The 21951-nt window shown below is 40.2% G+C and overlaps 1 protein-coding gene and 1 long non-coding RNA gene across 3 annotated transcripts; one reads left to right on the top strand and one right to left on the bottom strand.

Moving 5' to 3' along the window:
* Positions 1–173: 173 nt before the first annotated feature.
* LOC126585475 (E3 ubiquitin-protein ligase UPL3-like) lies at positions 174–10080 on the bottom strand. Of its 2 annotated transcripts, XR_007610516.1 has the most exons (18): positions 8808–10080; positions 8538–8648; positions 8318–8434; positions 8051–8221; positions 7782–7943; positions 6899–7147; positions 6702–6823; positions 5181–6612; positions 4453–4542; positions 2812–4356; positions 2455–2676; positions 2244–2348; positions 1593–1673; positions 1430–1498; positions 1213–1341; positions 882–1004; positions 523–782; positions 174–372 (listed from the first exon to the last, which is right to left on the bottom strand). XR_007610516.1 is itself a non-coding variant. In XM_050249921.1 (17 exons), exons 1-17 carry the CDS (start codon positions 9675–9677, stop codon positions 717–719), a joined length of 5664 nt encoding a protein of 1887 aa, XP_050105878.1. In that variant the 5' UTR covers positions 9678–10080; the 3' UTR covers positions 519–716. The 2 variants fall into 2 exon arrangements, 1 of the variants encoding a protein (XP_050105878.1); XM_050249921.1 differs by lacking the exon at positions 174–372 and having other exon boundaries at positions 519–782.
* A 7473-nt stretch (positions 10081–17553) lies between these two features.
* Positions 17554–19062, top strand: LOC126586534 (uncharacterized). The gene is made up of 2 exons (XR_007610834.1): positions 17554–18530; positions 18704–19062. It is a non-coding gene; the product is annotated as an uncharacterized LOC126586534 (long non-coding RNA).
* Positions 19063–21951: the final 2889 nt, after the last annotated feature.

Raw genomic sequence — 21951 nt, 5'->3', positions numbered from 1 at the left:
GGTGCAAAACTAGCAACTTGACATATGGTTTGTTTCTTCCTATTCCTAATGTCGTGGTTTGATGATTAGTTTCGGTTTCTTTATACCAGCCACCAGGCCACCAGCGACCAGGCACCGGCGGCCGGACGCTAGCCACTCGGTTTCGTTACGACATGCAAAGAAAAATGGAAATAAGCTGGAACAAATTTATTTGAAATCAGAATTGGAATGAAATTACAAGGCATAAAAATGTTTCACATGTTTTTGTTTCCCTTTCATCCTTTTTACCGCCATACATGTATATTCTATCACCCTATATTTATTTACAGTCCTTGGCGGCTCAAACGGCTCTCTCCATTCACTCTCTACAGTTTAAAATTGCGTCGATCCAACCTGAAACGAAGACGACCAACTTCAGAACCAAACCAAGTAAATTCAAAGAAAAGCACAAACACAGTGAATAGCAATGCGTGAAGAATCAAAATATTTGCAACTTTGGTACCGAAACAACGGAGAACCATCAGAAAACGTAAAGAAACTGACCTCAACAATGTTGATAAGTTTAGACCGCGCCAACGACAAAAGCCATTATTTGAGTGGAGAAGTAGAAATGCCACTTCCAACATCAAAAGTCATCCAAGGCTAAGGCTAATTAATTGCAAGCGGAAGACAAAACACCCCTAATTGTTTTGAATGTAATTAATATACACGGATCAATATGGCTAATCCCAAAAAGCTCATGACAAATCAAAGGATCCTTGCCCTTCACTGATTGCATACAATAATTTCTTGAACATAATTTCCTGTTTGAAGCATCAGTCACAGCACGCAATATCAATAATAATTCCAGTATATGACGGAAATTATATGTTCGTGCATTAATAAACTGAAAACAATAATACCTTGGTTGAATAAGGAGGAAGCTTCAGGTAATTAGCGCATGTCATGACACTGGGCAGGTCATCATCTGCCAACTCTGAAACCCCGGTCCCGTTGGTTGCAGCATTATTTGCGGTTGAAGAATGCTGCACCAAAAATTGAATCATTTAACACCATCCCAAGTAAGCATGACCATTCTAAACATAACGTTATCAATGAATTACTCAACAGATGCCCAAAAAAATAGATCCTCAATTTTATAGGATACATCACTCGAAACACTCATCTTATACTGCATTTGCGTAAGGAACGAATTGCAACAGCCCACCTGTATGTAAATTAGTTGTACCATACCTTTCTCACAATCGTCAGTTTTGGATTCAGCACCGCCAAACCACCAGGTGGAAGCCGAGGTGCACCAGTAACAAACTGGCAGAAGGCACGCTGCTGCTCTGGCGTGAACTCACCCATAATCTCGAGCAACTACAAAATTATAAACAAGACCCATATAAGAACAAAACAGAACAATTCATCCCCAGAGCAATCCCATGGATACAGAACAAGAAGTTACATTAAGTATTGCAGGGCTCTTGGCATTGTATCCATGATCAAACTTTATATGATCAGCAAGGGTCTCCGCCTGCAAAAGATCAGAAGGAAAAAAGATAAAATAAGTTAGCAATGTTCCAATTAAAATAGTGTAATTTAGCTAAGGGAAATAAGTAAACAATTACCTCCCACAACTCTCGACGACCACAAAGCAGATAGTCCAACTCATGTGGAGTAAATATTTGTAAAGACGATATGTCAAAGACCTGAAAGTCACGTAGTAAACACAAATGGAATTAATAATTGGACAGAAGAGAAAATTCTCACACGGTGCAGAGAGAAAAATACAACCATCACAATTCAAGACTAACTACCAGGTTTTAAGCTAGAGAGAGGCGCTTATAAAATAATTACAAAATAAAACTAGTGAGTACAGCGCACAGAGAAAAATACAACTATCACAATTGAAGACTAACTACCAGGTTTTAAGCTAGAGAGAGGCACTTATAAAATAATTACAAAATAAAACTAGTGAGTACCAGACCAAAAAGTTAATAAACTACAGTGATAGGCCTGGTCCAGCAACCTACTCAACACCAGGTGAAGCATACACCCTTTTTATTCAATAAATTTCAAATTCCTTCTCCCCTCCACCACCATCACCTTCCCCCGAAACCTTCATAGGTTTGAGTTCACTTGCAGTTGGAAGATATAATAAAATAATGCATATTAATTACAATCGCAGCAGGACATTGAACTAAACAATGACATTTGAAAGAATCCTGGCACATAAAATGCACTAACTCAATAATAATCAGATAAAAAAAAAACTGAACCTGATTAAACCCTGCTCTAAATGCTTCAATTTGCCTCATTATCCCAGTCTTCACTGTCGCGTCAACAACTAAAGATATGTACTCCTCCAAGTTATTGATGTCAACCTAGAAATTAAACAGTATGTTAAAAATGTCATTACAAGCACAATAGAAACCAAAAAAAGTAAAAAGGCACAAAAATAAAAATAAACCAGAAGACAATTTTGCTCACATTTTCATCTCCAGGTTTCAACACATAATCTGGATAGCCAGGGAGTGTAAAATCTAAACACAGGTCATCAATTGACACTCCACGTAAATGCAATTCAACAATGGCATCACGATTATCACCATTTGATTCTAAATATAGTTTCCGCCAGACAAGATTATGTAATTCTTGCAGAGTCTTTCCAAGCTCAGCATCAAAGGAAAGGATATCATGTAAATCAAGCTCCTGAAGGAATGGGAAGAAAGGAAGGAAAATGGGTTAATTTCTACATCAAAACTGTTTTGGTAAAAATATAAAACTAAACCACTTCAATAAAACTATATGTGAAATGAAAAAGGTTATATTCTTCCACTGGCTTACTTGACCAAGCAAAAGCTTATAAAATGCTGTTGATAGTGGCAAATCCAATAGCCGCCCATCTTGAAGAGCCTTTGCCATCACACGCCCAACCAACCTAAAGTATTCTATCACTTTTGAAAACTGGCTACCATCAGAAGCAACAGCGTTTGGAGGCCAGGGACGAGGGAACAACCCAAGCGGAGCTTGGACAATGTCACCATTGCTTTTGCCATCTTTAGGTTCATCTCCATCAATATCCATTGATGTTTTCTCCATTGAAGAATTTGACCTCCACATGCCAAGTCTAACTCTTTGTAGGTCATGACTTAAAAGTGTGTAGAACTCAAGCGTAGGACCCAAGCCAGTGCCCACTTCACCAAAATATTCTACTTCAAGCACAGATTTTTGGCTGGAATACATCTCCATTACTTTTGCAGCAGAATCCAAAATCCGGTTTCGGGAAACGCGGACTTTCTGCCGTTGCAATCTCCCAACTCTCACCTCTCGTTCATTTGCATGACCATCAGCACCCTGCTGCTGCTGAAGACGGTACAGAGCGCGAGACAATCCAAAAGCTGTTGAATAGAAATACTGTCTCCGAGTCTCAAAAGGAAACAAAAATGGACATGCTTTTGTCAACTGGTAACACCAAGAAGGAAGACTCCCACTGCACAATGCAAGGGCATCTTGAATTTGCCGGGCTAATTTGGGAGTGAGTTTGCTGTTAATAAATTCCTCAGGAAAAACTCTAGCACCAGTTGTACTCAAGTCATCCAAATTCAAAACTTTACCCTCCGCAAAACTGTCGGAAACTATCTGAGCTCTCAGGCGAGGAGCAAGCTGATTCAAGCCCTCTAGTACACGCAGTAGTGCCAGTATATTATAAGTAGGATTAGATTTTTCTAAATCACAAGGAAGCTCTCCCTGCAAAATACTATCCAAAAGTGACATTCGATGCAATTGAGATTCAGAGTTGAAATTGGAAGCAGAGGCAGATTTCCCAGATTTTGTTGCAGTTGTAGGACTTGCACCTCCAACAGAGGCCCTGTCAGTTTGATTGTCTGGCCTCTGGTATGTGATAGTGTAAATATCACTCCATAGCCTGCTACCTTCACTGGACACAAAATCACTCCCAGCATACCTTTCATCATCATCCTCATCCTGCACAAGCTGTCTCTGAATAGCCTGATAGATAGTCAGATGCCTATTAAGCTGCTTCCCTCCAGAAGTAAAAATCAACTTAGGAGGATCACTAGAACTGCCAAAAATAGGACGTCCTTGTCTATCTCTGCCTCCCCTAATGCCCCTGCTGGCAGATCCAAGCCCAGCCATGGCGGCAGCAGCAAATGACATTGCACCTTTTGAACCATAAGCAGAATTACTACTCCTATGCTCAGCAGAATCTGAGCCTCTACCTGTAGCAGCTCTGCTACTAGAGCCAGAAGCTGGGTTAGTATGATTGTCACTTGTGGCTGAAGCTACAGTAGCATCCTCAGTTGAGTCTCCCAATTTGACATCGTGTACTTTATCCGGCATGCAAACAGGAAGAGAGTCATCTCTTAGGACCTGCAAAAGTACCCATAATAGCAACAAGTAAAATACTCAAAAGTATCCAATATCTCCTGTTCAGGACAATAAAAATTGAAGACTCAAATAACATACATCATGGTCATCATCTTCGTCATCTGAGATATCATCATCTTCAATAACCAATTCATCCATCTCAACAGGCGATATATCCAATTCCTCATCCTACAGAAAGACAACATCAATGACTGTTCAGACAGAAATATGTAAAAGGCAGATATGGGTGAACTATGGCAGCGATTACCTCCAAACCAAATAAATCGAAAAGAAAAATACACTAGAAAGAGGTCGTAGTGTATTAAACAAACCTCATACGGATGAGATATCTAAGGAAGTGAATTGCCAACCAACTTCAACCAATAAAGAAATTTTAGCATTAAAAGATAAGTGCTTAAAGAGCAACGGGGAGGCTACATTATAGGGACACCAAAGTTAATGCACTGCCTTACCCCACATACCATTCTAAATTCCCTTACAAGGTTTGGTTTCACCAAATACCCAATAAACCCTTTGTTGAATAAAGTAGCCCATCAGAACAAGACCTTCTCATAATTCTCTCTGTTAGAATTTACATCTTTAATTGGATAATCAACACAATAAGCTTGGATGCAAACTGAATCCATATCGGAACCCCAATGCCATATCAAAACCCATCAGATATGCAAAGAAAGAGATTGGATTAGTGAAAAAGTACTACCAGAAGTGTTTGTTAGCATGAACAAAAATAACCCAAACACTGCATAATTCAACAATTAATAATAATAATAATAATTATGAATGTCACTTTGGTATCAGTAACAAACCTCAGAAGTAGTGTCCCCATTTGTGGCCTTCATTTGAACATCTTTATCAAGAGCTGCTCGTCTACGAGCTGCATTTCTCGTTTGAGGTCCTCTTGCTTCCTCCTGAGAAGGCTTCAAAACAGCTTTACCCTTCCCTTTTGATGAGCTTGTGCTCTTCTCTTGTGATGGTTCCCTCCTAGCTGTATCTCCTATATTCACAGATGTTCTGGATCGCGTTGAATGGCGACGAGTGGTGGAAGCAGGATTTGAAGTAGACAGAGATGAAGCACCAGCACCTGTAGGTGTAGTTCCAGATTCCGAGTTTCCAGCAGAGGCAGCAGGCTTCTGACCAGATTCCCCTCGCTGTACTCGAGGCCAAAGAAACTCTTCTACAGCAGCTAAACTTGCTAATGGATCAATCAGAACAACGTTCGATGAATAGTCTCGGATGGTCTTTTCTCCTTGTGCTCGACAAAGACGCAACTTAAAGGGCTGAGATAATGCACTAAGTCCAGAGGAGAGGCGTGCGCTCCCAGTGGATGACCTAGATGAATGACTCAGCACAACCGGAAAACGCTCTAAGGAGGACAAAGCATTTTGGAGCTTCTGAACGAGGACAGTCATTGGTGCTACACTTCCTTCATTAATACTGAAAGGAAGAGCAACAGCAACAAATGACTTAAATCTTCTCAGTGCTTGCTCATGAAGCTTGGGCAAATTAGCTTCCGAAATCCTCTCCTTGGAGAAGTACCCATAAGAAAAATAGTTGAGCAATGCTGCAACAACACCACTACCAATGAACTCAAAAGTGGATACACCATCCCCCTTGCTTAGTTCGGCTAGCATCTCAGATACCACACCAATCATGTACTCCTCCTTACTTGCAGAACTATCAACCAAGCGAGACCCAAAAGCTTTCGACTTTCCCTTTGCTTTCGTTTTTTGGTCATCAACACCTGCATTCAACTTCATGCATAGATTCTTTAAATGTAATAGATCATCTGTAACTCCAACTTCAACAGCCCCAGGATCTGAAGGGAAGTACTTGTCTTTAAAAGCTTTAGCACATGCACTGACAGCCATTCGAAGGCTGGAGTTAACAGTAGGAATCTCCACTGAACTTGGAGGTGAACCAATATTTGCTGAAGGGGGAATCTTAGTTTCTTCCAATGAATTTCCATCTGGATTTGAGTTACTGTTGCGTCGTCTATAACGCCTAGAACGTGATGATGTTCCAGGAACAGGATCACTATCCTTTTCAGCAGAAGATACTGGGACAGGAACTGAATTTGGAGTACCAGGTAAGATAAGTTGGTCCACGGCATGAACAACACCTTCTCTCACAAACACCTTGGAGAAAGTATTGGGAAGCTTCTCCATGAGTATCTCAGCAATTTGGAGAGCAGGAACCAAGACATGCGGATCTTTCCATGCTAAGACACCGGCTAAGAAACTATCAAATCATATAATAACATACAAGTTAGTAACTGTAGTACCATGCTGTCATCATATCAAGAGATCTGATAAAGAAGTATAGGATACCTTGAAATATTTGTTGAACTTAATAAAGACTGTATCATCTCTGCATTGCTGAAGTACATTAATTTCCCAATTACTGAAAGACATTTGTGGCGAACAGGGCCATTAACGCTAGAACCATAAATCTGTTTGGCAGGTACACAAAAATCAATTATCAAATATAAACAATTAATAAAATCAGCTGAATGCCAAATACTGACCTGTATTAAAACAGGAAGGAGATCCATTCCAAATTGCTGGAGAAGCCCAGGCTGTTCATTCAATAATTTCTCACGAGCTGAAACCTCAGAACCAGTTCCATTGGTGTCTTCTTGTTTCCCAGAGCCGCTAGCAGACGACTTTTTCACAACAGGACCTTTCATAAATACATTGAAGCTGGATGGAATGGAAATGGTTCCTTGTGGCAATGGAGGAAGTAGCTCATTTGCCAGATTGACAATCTCAAAGATCTAGCCAGAGTATAAAAAATCAAAAGAATTTAAATAACAATAATAAGAATAAATTGCAAGATTTAAAATTAGTAACCACCATATAAAAAACTTTACACTAACAATTCTAAACCCACTCAACAATTCTAAACCAACCAAGTTTGCTGCTTTTAGCCGTCCAGATAAACTACCCGACGCAAAGGGCGGTTAGACTAGTTTTCAATGTTATCTCCAAGTGATTATAGAAGGTCCAATGAAGTTCCACGTGGTATAGATGTCCATATTACACACCATTCAGTTACAAACCCTGTACTGATGCTCTCTCATGGATGAACTCCCATGAAAAACATGCAATTTCCCAACTCAACCCTACTAAAAAAATATTTTGATAACACCACCATCAATGTGAATTTCAACCCAACTGAAAAAAGAGCTTGATAACAGCACCATCAATACCATTTTCAACCCAACTCAAAAGAAACTGATTCTATGTCATAAGTTATAAATGCGCAGAAAATATATTAACTTTCAGAATAATCTTTCGCTTACAAATGTAACGTAGGTACATACTCAGAATAAAAACTTTTCAGTTTACCTAAACAGAAGAACTAATTAAACGGAGAAGCTAAAATGTAACCAACAAAAAAAAAATTACCTGCTCTGGTGGCTTACTTAAAGCAGGAGAAACTGATGTGCTAGAAGAAATTCCAGAACCTGAAAGTACATCTTTAAGAATTCCACTGATCCCAAGAAGAAGCAAAGTTTTAGACCCTAATGGGGAACCACTTGCACAGGTTGATAGTAGTCGGATTAAACCCTGGATGGTTTTCAAGTCAAAGTTTGAAACTTTTTCACGGGCATATGTGGTAAATGTTCAAGTATCAAAATAAATAAAAAATAAAACTAAAAACAAACTGGACTCACAGTATAAGTAGGTGTACTTAGAGTTGACTGACCACCTCCAGAATTGCTGGTGGAAATAAGGGACGCAGCTTGAGTAACTAGCCCATGGTTGCATAATTCGTCAAGTTTGTCAGGAGATGATGCAAATGCTTCAGCAATTCGTGTCAGACATACAGAAGCATGTTCCAAAACCTACATAATAACAAAAGGGGAACATTATGCAATGGAAACGAAAACTAGATAGACTTCTGCTGTTTTAACTTGGAAACTCTGGAAAGATGAACTTACCTTTGCATCATGATACTGCAGAAGGTTTGTCAACAATGGGACAGCTTCCATCACAAAGTCAGCTGCATCTAAAGGAAGTTTCTTGCACATATTCGCAGCAGTTGATAATGCCACACGCTGTAACATAGAAACAGTTGAAGAAAATCCAAAGTAAAAATAAAACCTTACTCAGCATATACCTAATTAAATTACAATGTGAAAAGTTAACTAGCAGGATTACCTGGACTCCTGTGGAGAAAAAATCCAGATAAGAAAGCACTGCCATAAGAGCACCAGCTCGAAGACAGGCAGTTGGGTGTTCTTGTGATATTTTCTTGAGAGCTTGCAGTGACTGTTTGCATCATAACAAACGTAGAAATTAGAACAGAGTAATCCAAACGTACCTCTAAAATGTGCACAAAAAAACATATAGAAAAAAATTCTCAGGAAATACCAATACTTATGCTTATTACACAGCCATCAACTTAACATATGAACAACAAAAACAAACCTGCTCTGCCAAGTCCATGTACTCAATCGTCAACAACCTTGCACAAAAGCAAGAAACAGCACCATAATGTACCACGGCGGCACAAGACGATGGAAGCACATCGCAAAGATGAGTGAGTGCTCTAGCTGCAAGAAGCATAATATCAGGATTGCTCTCATGATTTAGCAATCCCACAAGTACAGGCACAAATGAATCAACCGAAAATGTGCTCAACGACTCCTCAGTTCCAATTGAAAGCATTTCACACAGCTGAGTCAAAGCTTCCACCTGTTTCCCTTCTTCCCCATCAGCTCTTAACCCAGATAAAATCTTCTTCAGCCTCCCGCTCTGGTGCGAGGACGAAGCCGAACCCATAGCCGAAGAAGGAAGCAGGTCATCCAGTCCGGCACCGATCTTCCTAAGAAGCCCCTGAAGGGCACTACTCGCTGAAGTCAAGTTCTGGTGCAAAATTCCAACACCGCCTTCGCTATCATTGTCATCGTCGTCGCCAGTTCCACCTGCATCCATATTCAACCCTAGGTTCCTCTCAGCTTCCCTCTCTCTTTCCCTCTCCCTCTCTCTCTCCCTATCCCTAACCCTAACCTCATGCTCCTTCTCCTTCCCTTTATCCGAGCCATCCTTATCGGAACTCTTGTTGCGGCGGCCGCGCGAGCCGGACGATTCGTTCGTGGGGTCCATGGGTGCGGCGGGTGCAGGTTCGTTTTGGGTGCGAGAGGCGCGGGACCGGGTCGTAATCGGAGTGGGGCTAACAGAAGACAATGAAGAAGCAGAGAGACGAGCGCGCTTGGAAGAACGAGTGGTGCGACCAGACGAAGAAGAAGAAGGGGCTGCTGAGGTGGCCTCCGCCCGCTTCCGGCTCCGAGTTTCCATACAAGAACCCCAACCCCCGGAAATTCGTTTCACTCGCTCGCCACCGAGCGGCGATCACACCATAGCGGATCCGATTGTCGCCTGCGTCAAATCCGAAAGCCCTAGGAAGATGAAAAGATCGAACCTTTGTCGAATTCAGCTCAGCAGGAGCAAAACCCCCAATCTGAAACCCTAGATTATTCGCACTATAAATTATTGGAACAAAAAAATCCTAAAAATCCGCAATTGAACGCGAACCTGTATTATTCGGGAACAAAATTGATTGGATTATACAGCGATAGGGATTGACAAATGAAATTCCAGTTCGATTTTTCGATTAGAGAAACGTACTGAGGACGAGAGTGTGAAAGGGGAAACGGAGGAATGAAACCCTAAAAAGTGACTGGAGAACAAAGAAAAGAAGGAGGAGACCTTTATACATATATTCGTTTATTTTATTTTATTTTATTTTTGTTGGTTTTTTATTTATTTGGGAAAGGCAAATTGGGAAATATCGGTCGCTGTCTTGGTGACTTGGTGTTGGACCGTGTTGGTGTAGGTGTTGGTGTTGGTGTTGAATATATAAGGTGGTTGTGTGTGTGTATCATGGCGGTGATTATCTGTTAGGCTTTGTTAGTTTATTGTCTAATGATCACATGGAACTGGTCGAGTACCCATGTTTAAAGCGTTTAATCCATAACGTAACGTTATTTTTAGACTAAAAATTTATCAACCGGATAGTTGGATTATAATTTGATGAAAGTTATTAGGCCATACTTTCGGCCAAAATGGTATCAGGCTGGCCAACAACAACAACCTTCCTACCAGCCCCATTTTTGGGCCTAGCACCAGGGCTTCATATAACCCAACAGTAGTGTTTGAAATAATCCAACAGAACTCATATTGGTAATTCTTAAAAGAAATTAGATATGCTGGACCCCTAGCTGCAAATCAAATGTTTCGAAAAAAAAAATCAGGTCTGTAAAAATCAATCGATAAATCCACACAAGAGTGAGACATAGAGCAGAAAGAGAAGGAGAGAGATTTTGTGAAAAATTTACTTGTAGTGGAGGACTAGCGACTCGTGAAGAAGGAGAGGGTTATGCTGTTTTTCTTCCATTTCAATATTTTACCTTCAATGGTGCATTTTGATGGGAGATCCAAAAATACTGTATGGTCTTTTTTTTGTCCAGCAAACTATGGTCTATCAATAGAAATTGGATAACTTTGTGCCCCTCTTTCTCCCAAAAACCCCCAAACTTCTTAAACTCACTCTCACCCTTTCTTCCACCCTCTTGTTTCCTCCCTTTCTCACCATCTCTCCCTATTTTTTTTTATCACATCCATCTTCCCCTTTCTTCCACCATGTTCTTTTGGTTTCCACCCTTTCCTCTGATTTCCCCCACTTCTTCCCTTCCCGACACCTTTCTTCCCCTTGTGCCCCTCCCCCACCACTCCCTTTGCTTCCCCCTTTCAAGCTTTCCTTTACTTTCCTTTTTCTAATCCTCTGTTTCTGGTTTTTTTTTCTTGCATTACTGTACTATTGCTTTACTTTGGCTTTCCTTGAGCTCTGTCTCAATTCTTTGGGCTTTGTCTCAATTCCCCTGAGTTTGTCTCAGATCGGGTTTTCTCTGATGCTTTTTTCCGTTGCATGTCCTCAACTACCAACCATTACTACTCAGCCCGGGTGCTTCTCCTTAGCGGTGCACTTTGATTTCTGGTCGCTGTTAAAGTGCAATTAACGCTATTTGGTATGATTATGGGAGCGCTCACTACACGGGTGGCTCACTCACCCCCATTTTTTGTTGATCTAGTTGTTCCGTTTCATTCGTTCTATTGGTGGTGATGGCCTCACGATGAAGGCGCGTCAACTGACTTGGTGGTGGATGCTAGTTTCCTCTTCATTTTTAGGGTTTTTTGTTGTTTCTCAACTGGGTCCTTTTAGGCTTTCTGTTGTATTTGCTTGTCCCTGTTGGGCTTATATTTAGGTTATGGGCTGCCTTTTGGGCTCTTTTTTCTTGTACTAGTTTTTTTATTTAATGAAAGTAACTTAGTTTGACAAAAAAAAAAAACAAAAAAAATTGGACCCAAGTTCTTGAATAAACTTAAAACTAATAAATTATTAAGGGACTTATGTTTAGTCTCTTCATTGAAGATAGTGTATGAATATATCTTAATATTATTTATTAAAAATTAATTTCTTGCAGGGTTATAATTTTGAATGAGGCTATGTTTAGCCTTATGGTTGGAGATGGCCTAAGGCAATGACTCATAGGATATGACAACACTGCTAATGTGTACCCATGACATCTAGTGTCATGTAAGTTGTTTTCTCAGGTATAAATCGACATAAGGCTTTTAGGCATGTTTAGATGACTTACATAAAATAAAGACACCAATTTGGTGGTGTCCTAAATCATCGTGAAATGTCTGACAAAATAAAAGTACTTGGAGATGTTTTATTAGTTTAAGATGTCATATTTACGTCTTGACATGTGTAAGCAAGTCTTTCTCATTAGATACGTGCCTTCATACAAAGTATTTCTGCTCATGTTTCAAACCACTTGTAGTAGAAGTACATGATATTATTAATACTCAAGTACTTTACAGAAAAGAATTTTAGAAATACTTCTTGAACACGCACTTATTCTTAAATAATTATCTTTTTTCAAGTAAACATTTTTGCAAGTGTTTTAACCATTATAAGTACTACCAAACCGATCTTAATTTGACTAATGAGTATTGAGTTCATGCCCAAATAAAACAGAATTTAATCAAACGAAACCAAAATTGAATCAAACCGATCATCTTGTTCGGATGCTTTTGGATTTGATGAAAACCAAACAAGACAATGTTCACTTCAACTTTTTCTTCTCACTATTCTGGTCCCTTTTTTGTTTGGTCGAATAGTCTCCTTGCATGTATATCTTTTAATACACAAAATTGATGTTTGTATTAGAGGATGTGTAAGAAGAAATTTTTCAGTGTGCCGGAAATTCAATATGTACATTAAGTGTCGTAATATAAGTAGTTGAAATTTTTCTTTAAAGTATCTAATAACTTGTATTATGACACTTGATATACCGTTGAAGTGTGTCGGGTGCAATCCCCATTTACACACGAATCATGTGCAAATTCAACAAAAACAAGTTGCATGGCAACAAACAATGATTGGCCTATTTGAGACTTAATGGGCCTTTCACTAATAAAGGCAAGTAGACCCTCCCATTTTAAAATATTATTAGTTGCTCAATGATTTGAGACAAAAGAAAAATACTTTAAAGCCCACTATCCTCTATGGGAAAATTTGATAAAACAAATATAAATTTCAAATGTCCCCTTCTAAAAAAACCTATGGGGATGACTTGACGTGCAATGGTATATGACATAAAAAATAATATGAGTTCTTTTATCAAAAAGAGAAAATACAAATTTAAAGGAAAATCTTTTTAGTTGTGACACCATGTGCTATCCAACTAAAATATGCTTTGAAGCATGTATCATCACTATTTAATATTTATCAACTTCCCCTTTCCCCTCCATCCATTTTTTAAATAGAGTACTCATATAAAACTAATGTTTGAAATATCTTGCATATGCTCGATATTTCTATGAAAATATCCAAAAAATTAGGAAACGATAGGGAACCATATCCGCAATATTTTTGGAAATCAGTTAATTAACTCGATATTTTATGTATCCTGAAAAAATTTTGACAACAAATTTGTAGATGGTTTTTTAGGGACATAAGATGAATGGTGTTTCAAGATGAATTAGTTTTGGGTTTTCATCTATACAGTCTGGGGTTTCAAGATCAAGCTTCAAATTCGACGCAGTTGTCTAGTGCACTCTTGCACGTAATCTATTTGACGAAATGTCTCAATGAATAATTTGGTTTCTGAGTAGCAACAGTACCAAATTATTCGAAGTGGAAAGCGTGTCTTGACAAATGATGATACCGGTGGGAGAAAATATAACGGAGAGGATGATGGTGGTCGGGAGGAAGACAAAAGACTTAATTATGAAGGAGATGAACAAGAATGTGATGGAGTTACATGCTTGAGCCCGTTGACTGGTGAGGATGTATGACACACCCCGACCCAGAATGTCCACTAGGACTCCAAATCGAGTTGTGATAGCCGACACCTGAAAGGTGACGAAGCCATAAAGTATAATGATGTGGAAAATGTGAATAAATTTAAACCTAAAATATCTAATTACCAGAGTGAGCGGTGAGCAAGTGTGAACCCATTTCACACGCGATGTCAGAGCATAAGTAAAGTACATTAGTGTGGGCAAGAATCATACCCTCAGAAGTAGCCACCTATACAAAGAATTGCATGAATCATCGTCGATAAGAACCTTCAGCAGCTAAAACTTGGAGGGGTGTAAAACCGAAAATGTGAGTGGGCAAAAACAAAGCTTTTAAAAATCATTTCTCTTTCCAAAATAATAATAATAACCCCTCATCGTAAAACTCGTATAATTTTCCAGAAAATAGTACATAAAAAAAAACCATGCTCGAGAGTAGTAAAACCCGCATGTATGCCATGCCAATCATCTCCATAATGCATAAGTAAGCCAAGTGAAATGAATCAACATAAAATGACATATCAGCCGGAGTCACCTAACGTGACCTCTAAGGCTGTGTCTATATCTTATCAGTCAAATCCTGCACACGAGTCGGAACCACCTAAGGTGGTTTGTACGACAGGCTAAGTGTAAATAAATACGCTCAAGTGCTACAATCACGTGAAGGTTGTGCGAAGTATTGCAAGTCACCTACGAGTCGGAACCACCTAATGTGATCTGTATGACAGGCTGGCACCTGCCTTAGATCCAAGGTAAGTGTGTGGTGCGGAAGGTGAACGATCACGTGAAGGCTATGCCCTGATCTTGGGCGGAGCACTAACACTAGGGTGCAGGATATTAAGCTCTAATGCAACTCATCATAACCATACACACTACCATCATTACCATCAATATAAATATATACTCACCTGATATTTACCTGAGCGTCTGCAGCGCCAAACAACAATATGCATAACTATACTAATGTATATACTAACATGTAATGTAATTCATATGGCATTTAAATCGTAAATTCATTTAAAATAGTTTATGGGAATCGTAAAATGTTTATAAGTATATATAGAAAACAAAAGCCCACTCACCTGGAGTCCTCGCTACAACTCATAACTCTTTAGCACTAATATCGAGGCGTCACGAACAATCGGCACCCAGGACAATTATAAAACCACATCTTAGAGTTCGTATCAATCAAACATATAACTTACATAAAACACATCCTCAGAGACGTTCTAGAATGATTTGAGACCTATTGACTAAAAGTCAACCGTCGGTCAAAGATCGACGGTAGGGTCCACAACCTTACGTAACTCGATCCGGAAGATCCACTCCTCGGATTTCCGATTAGTAATTACTAAAGATCCACATTATGGTTCTAAAACATCATCCTAAAATTTCACTATGATCCAACGGCTAGCTCTCCGCCAATTGCAATTTCAAGTGGCGGTTAATGTTTTATTTTGTGAACTTACAAATCCAATTTGGGAAGATCCATACGACGGATTCCTGATCCGTACGTTCCTAATATCCATAAATATTACGCACTATCATGCATTAAAGTTTGGTGATGATCCAACGGTCGGATCATCGATTTATATTTTGATCAAGTAAGGTATCGTAATGAAACTAAGTTCAAACAATCAAATTACGTCATACGTATATCAAATATGAGCTCCGGGTATCTAATTTAGCCTAAAAATAACATCGATGACCCCCTGGCCACGCGCCACCGTGGGTGGCGGTTTGCCGTCACGACTCGCCGGAAAATTCAACTATTTCTAAAAATTCTCAAACTTTACAGAAATAAAGATCTCAGTGAGTAGAGCAACTTTTATACCTGTGACTAAGGCCAATTTGGCCGGGAAAAGCCTCAATTTCACTCAAACCCGTCAGAACCCTAGGTTTTGGGTGTTCTTAATTCGTCATCTCCGGTGTTCCGATGCCTTCAAGGTTGTTTGGGCTTTGTTCCTAGGTCCAAGTGGAGTATATTATGGGTAGTGATGGGTGGTGAAACTCGCCAGAGTGGCGGAATCGCCGTGGAACACTTGCGGCCACTCCTCATGGTTTTACAAGGTTTTAGGCTTTAAAATCCCCAATTTTGGGTGGAAATGGTAGATATGAGGTTGTAAGAGAGGTTGCAAGTGATGGATGGGTGTATTTCTTCGGGAAAATGGTGGAAATTGGCCGGAATTACCCCAGCCAAATGGGTTGGGTGTGTGCGGGTACACCGGTCCAAAAAAAGGGAGATTTAGGTTCCCTCATTTCCCCCACCTTTCTCTCTTCTCTGATTGGTCATTCCTTTTCTCTCCCATCTCCTCATTCCTCCACTCCTCTCCCTTTTCTCTTTTTATCTTTTCATCACAGCCACCCATGCTTCATTCCTTTAATATGAGTTACACATGTAGCTTAATCTGATTGAGCTCCCAAAAATCTGGAGCTATTTGGAGACTATTTAATTCACTAAAATACCCCCAACTTTAAACGTTAATATCTTCTTCGTTATAACTCCAAATTGCATTTCGATTGCGCCTACGCGTCCGTATCAACGAATACTACGAAGATACGCCAAGAAAATTATTCTTACGTGACACGACAAGGCAGTTAATAAATTTAACATATTTGCCTCAAAGGACATTTTTGTAAATTCACATTTTAAAATTTTTTAAAACCTTAAAATGTGAGAACGGGTCGTTACAACGTCTTTACTCATGCCACCTAAGATGAAGATCATAGGTGTAGATAAGTCGGTGTAGGCATTGGTGCAATTGGAAAGTACTAAGGGAATGCCAAATCAAAATGAAAGATTTACTATCAGTTTTAACTCCCCAGGCCTATGCATTCTTTATGGTTTAATTTCTTTATTTATGGTAGTCGTTTACTTCAATAAAATTTGTGCTGCTTTCATGATAAAAATTTCAATTAAATTATGTATAAATTGTTCGTTTTAGTGAAATGTTTTATTGTAACATCCTACATCGCCCAAGGGACTGGATCCTGTAAGCTTTATATGTATATTCTTATCTTTTCCTAGCACGAGGTCTTTTGGGAGCTCACTGGCTTTGGGTTCCATAGAAACTCTGAAGTTAAGCGAGTTCGCAACAATCCTATGATGGGTGACCCATTGGGAAGTTTTCGTGTGAGTTCCCAGAAACAAAACCGTGAGGGCGTGGTCGGGACTCAAAGCGGACAATATCGTGCTACGGCGGAGTTGAGCCGGGATGTGGTAGGGGCCTGGGCCAGGATATGACAATTTGGTATCAGAGCCATGATAGACAAGATGGAGTGAATCAAGCTCATCAGCCCATGAAATCATGATCACATTCATTTACCTTATTAAGCTTCCTAATTGTATGCATGTATTCAATTGTAAAATCTTTCCTTGTACAATTTGTCAACGCCTGTAAAGTCTCTGTGAAATTGTATAAATACCTTATATTGAGATCAATGGAGAGTATCCCAAACATTCAACCAAAACATGTGTGTGCTTTATCTTCAGTAGCACTTAATCTTTTATGGTATCTCAGAGCCCTTGACTTATCGTCCATGATTATTATTATTTTTTTTACTCATGGCTGCCACTACCAATAATCCTCATTCTACAAATTCTTCCACCCTCCCCAATGTTTCCCATGCCATTACTCTCAAACTTGATACCACCAACTACCCTTTCTGGCTCGCTCAGATTGTACCCGTTCTCAAGAGTCGTCGTCTGATGCATTTTATTGATGGATCATCCAAATGCCCTGCTCACTTTCTCAAAGATGATACTGGAAACCTCACCACTAATGTCAATCATACTTATGAGGATTAGATTCAGAAAGATCAATTGGTCATTTCTTAGATTAATGGGTCTCTTGGCCTACAGGCTCTATCTGCAACAGCCCGTTACAAATCTACTCGTGATGTTTGGGTTGCTTTGCAACACCGATATGTGTCTCACAATCAGAGTCGCATCATCCAACTTCGTACAACCTTCTTCCAAACCAAGCGTGGTGATTCCTCCATCGCTGACTATCTGGATTGTATCCACTCTCTTGCTGACAGTCTGGCGCTTGCTGGGTCGTTAATCACTGATGCCGATCTTGTTGCTGTGATCATGTCCAATGTTGGACCCAAGTTCGAAAATACCGTTGCTGCTGCCTAAGCTCGTGAAAACCCAGTTTCTTATGTTGATTTGGAAGCCCTCATCTTCTCTGCTGAGTTGCGTCTTGCCGATTTGACTCTTCCTATTGATCACTCCGTTCAAGCTATGGCGGCCTCTTGGAATCGCAATTCCTCTCGTGAGGGTGGTCGGTCCTTCTCCATTCGCAATGATGGTCACTCTTCTCGCGGGGGTGGCTTCTATAGAGGCAATTCTCATACCTCTGGAAATTTTCATCGTGGTGAACGCAATGGTGGATTCTATTGAGGTAATTCTAATTCCTTTTGGTAATTCTAATCGTGGTCAGCTAGCTACAGGTCTTTTAGGCTCCATCGCAAATTAGCATAATGGTTCATCTTCTTCAACCTTTAGTGAGTCACGCATAAAGTGTCAAATTTGTGGTAGTCTTAGGCACCCTGCCATTGATTGTTATGACCATATGAACTTGGCGTATGAAGGGCGTATTCCTTCTAAGCGCCTCACTGCCATGGTGGCTCAATCCGTGACTCAATCCGCTTAAACCGACAAACATTGGCTTCTAGATTCCGGTGCTAACTCTCATATCACAAATGACTTGGGCAAACTCTCTCTTACCCGAGATTATCATGGCAATGATACCATCGGTGGTATGCTTGGTGGAACAGGTTTGCCTATTAGTCATATCGGTAACTCAACCTTATCATCCAATAACCTGACTTTTAAATTGAAAGATGTTCTTCACTGTCTTAATGCCTCTACCTCCATTGTATCTGCCTATCAATTTATGAAAGATAATAGGTGCTTCATTACCTTATTTCCTGATTGTTTCTTTGTTCAGGATTCAGTGACGGCGAAGATCTTTTTTTGGGGCAAAAGTAGGGATGGTGTTTTTCCCATTCATTCATCAAAAGCTTTTCATGGTCGTGTAGCACTATTAGGTGTTTGTGTTGGTGGCGATGTCTGGCATTCACGCCTTGGTCATCCCTCCTCTCAAGTTTTACAATCGTTATTTTCTAGGAATAAATTGCCTTTTTCTGGCAAAACCTCTATGAATAATTTTGTTTGTCACTCATGCCCTTTAGGCAAGAGTATTAAACTTCCTTTTCTCCATCCTTGTCTGTTACCTCTCGTCCTCTTGAACTCATTCATTCTGATGTGTGGAATTCTTCAAATTTATCTATTAGTGGTTATAAATACCATGTTTTATTTGTTGACAATTATTCTCGTTATTCTTGGATTTTTCCAATGCGTTTAAAGTCTGAGGTTTACTCCATTTTTGTTACATTTAAGACTCTGGTTGAGAATCAATTTTCTACTAGTGCTCAATTTAAAGCTTTCTTGACTCAACATGGGATTCATCATTGTCTTTCATGTTCTCACCATTGGGAGCAAAATGGTTTGGCGGAGCGTAAGCATCGTCACATTGTTGACACTGGGATTACCTTGATGGCCCAAACGTCGATGCCTCCTGCTTATTGGGCCGAGGCCATGCACACTACAGTATACTTAATTAACCGTCTTCCTTCTAAAGTTTTGAATTATGATACTCCTTTCCACAAATTGTTTGGCAAATAACCATATTATACTTTTTTGAAAACTTTTGGTTGTGCATGTTTTCCATACTTGCGTCCATACAATAATAATAAACTACGTTATCGTTCTACCAAATGTGTGTTTTTAGGGTATTCTTTGAATTACCAAGGATATAGATGCTTAGACATTTCTATCAACATAATTTTTTTGTCACGCCATGTTATTTTTTATAAGTTAAATTTTCAATTTTCTGAGCTATCCTCTACTCTTGCCTCCTGAAAGACAAGTTCATCCCCGGATTCTGCACTCGAAATTATTAGGCCATTGCCATGTGTCCACCCACAATCCAACAACCACATCCATACGCACCACATTCAGCCATCCACCTATGAGTCGGTGCCTACAAATCCAACCAATCCAACATCACCAATTCCTGATTCTCCTAGCCAAATGCCATCAATATATGAATCGGTGCCTCCTAATCCAACTCATCCGACCCTACCACTTCCTAATACCACTACCCAATTCTTCCTCAGCCGTCATCTCCACCAACCCAGCCGCACATCTTGATAATTCTACAACCCAATCCTCCCCTATCCCGAACCCAAATGCACCTACTCCTCTACAAGTTTATCACCGTAAAACCCATCATCCTACACGCTTTGCACCATTTCCTGTTACTGATTTAATTACACATACCCAATCTGTTTCTCAAAGTTCCTTAACACAACCACTTATCCCCGCTACGTCTTCGGTAAGAGCCACGAATGCTCACCCCATGGTGACTCGGAGTAAAGCTGGTAATCTTAAGTCTAATTCCAAATGTGCTCATCATGCGGATTATTCTGTCCCTACTAATATTTTTTTTGGTACCATACTTGACCAATCCTGAAACTACTGAGTACCGGTCAACGTTATACCGTCAAGGACCCAGAAGAGTTTCCCTCAAACTAGAAGGCCAATCACAGCGCGACACGTGTCGACATCAGAAGCCAATCATAGCGCGACACATGTTAACATCAGAGGCCAATCACAACACGACATATATCAATGTCATAATGAAACTAGAAACTCTCTTCTATAAATAGAGATCATTCTCTCACAATATTTCCTAATGTCATTTTTACTAAATCATTCACTAGTACTCACTAAAGGAGAGCTTGAACCTATATACTTATGTAAACCCTTCACAATTAATGAGAACTCCTCTACTTCGTGGACGTAGCCAATTTGGATGTACCACGTACATCTTGTGTTTGCTTCCCTATCTCTATTCATTTACATACTCATCCATACTAATGACCGGAGCAATCTAGCGAAGGTCACAAACTTAACACTTTCTGTTGTACCAAAGTCCTTACTGATTTTGTGCACCAACATTTAGCGCCGTCTGTGGGAACGACACTTATTCCCACTCTCTTCAGCTTTGCCAAGTTGGTTTCCACCATTCGTACACTCTCTTTTGACCAGGCATCCCTCTCCAATATGGGGAGCCAAGGAAGCCACAACACACAAATGACACCCCTCTTGCACCTAGTGTGAAGCAACGAAAGAAGAAAGGAAAGAAGGTTGCTCTTCAAGCTCAAGTCGATGAGCTAGAAGCTCAGAACAACAAGATATCAATGAAGAATGAGGTCCTCCAGGAGCAGTATGAGAAGCTCTTTGAGACGCTCCAAGAAACTAGGCGTACTCAAACACGTGAGCTCGTTGCCCATGTGGACATCAACCATCATCTGGGTGCCCCCCAACTAGGAGGGTCACCTCCATTCGACATGGGTATCCCTGATGAGGAACGAGCTAATCATCAAAACATTGATCAACATAAGACTTCTCTCAACCTAGATGCTTCGACCCAAAACAGAAGAAGTGAAGGAAGACACCTCCTTGCAGAAAGGTTGGAAGGATCGAAAGCCGTTTATCATGACTGCCGAGACTTCCTAAAGCAACGTCGAGAGAATCCCCTCCACATATGCTTGAAGATCAATGACCCAAGGGTTTCTGAAAGACTCGGTCCCCTCCCACGACCCAGGCCAGCTACCAATCTAGGGAAGGAACGACAGGTCCCAGAGGAACATGAAGGTACATGAGACTTTGAGGTATTCTGACAGACTTGCCCTAGAAGTTAGTACGGCGAGTCCAAGAAAAAACCACACGCCCTTGCTCAAATTTTCCTACTTCTAAGAGGTGATGGAGACTTACGAAAGAAAATTCCAGTGGTACCAAGACCCTCTTGTCCTACAACTCCTTGAGGAAGTAAACAAGTTGAAGGTCGAACGTCACGCCGAGATACCTGACTGGAATTAACCCAGGCTTGACCCTTTCACAAAAAGGATCCTTGACACCCCCTTCAAGCGAAGACAAAACAAAAGCTTGGTTTACAACTCTATACTAGAAGGGAGAACCTAATTGAACACCTTAACCTCTTTAAGTCTACCATGGCATATCAGATGCACATCGACGAAGAGCGATGTCTTCTCTTCCCCTCCACCCTCTCTGGCGGAACTCTAAACTGGTATTGTCGTCTTTCACCTGAGACAGTAGACTCATTTGAGG

Source organism: Malus sylvestris, chromosome 10, assembly GCF_916048215.2.
Source record: "Malus sylvestris chromosome 10, drMalSylv7.2, whole genome shotgun sequence".
NCBI lineage: Eukaryota > Viridiplantae > Streptophyta > Magnoliopsida > Rosales > Rosaceae > Malus > Malus sylvestris.
Note: the sequence above shows the minus strand (reverse complement) of the source record. Positions and strands in the feature narration are given on the sequence as shown.

What these genes read in the sequence shown, in the direction of transcription:
- LOC126585475 (XM_050249921.1), bottom strand. Translation starts at nt 9,677, where the DNA reads ATGGAAACTCGGAGCCGGAAGCGGGCGGAGGCCACCTCAGCAGCCCCT. An exon ending in TGAAACCTGGAGATGAAAAT is followed by an intron (nt 2,349 to 2,454) that starts GTGAGCAAAATT and finishes TTTAATTTCTAG; the next exon opens with GTTGACATCAATAACTTGGA. An exon ending in AACTGACGATTGTGAGAAAG is followed by an intron (nt 1,005 to 1,212) that starts GTATGGTACAAC and finishes TTTTTGGTGCAG; the next exon opens with CATTCTTCAACCGCAAATAA.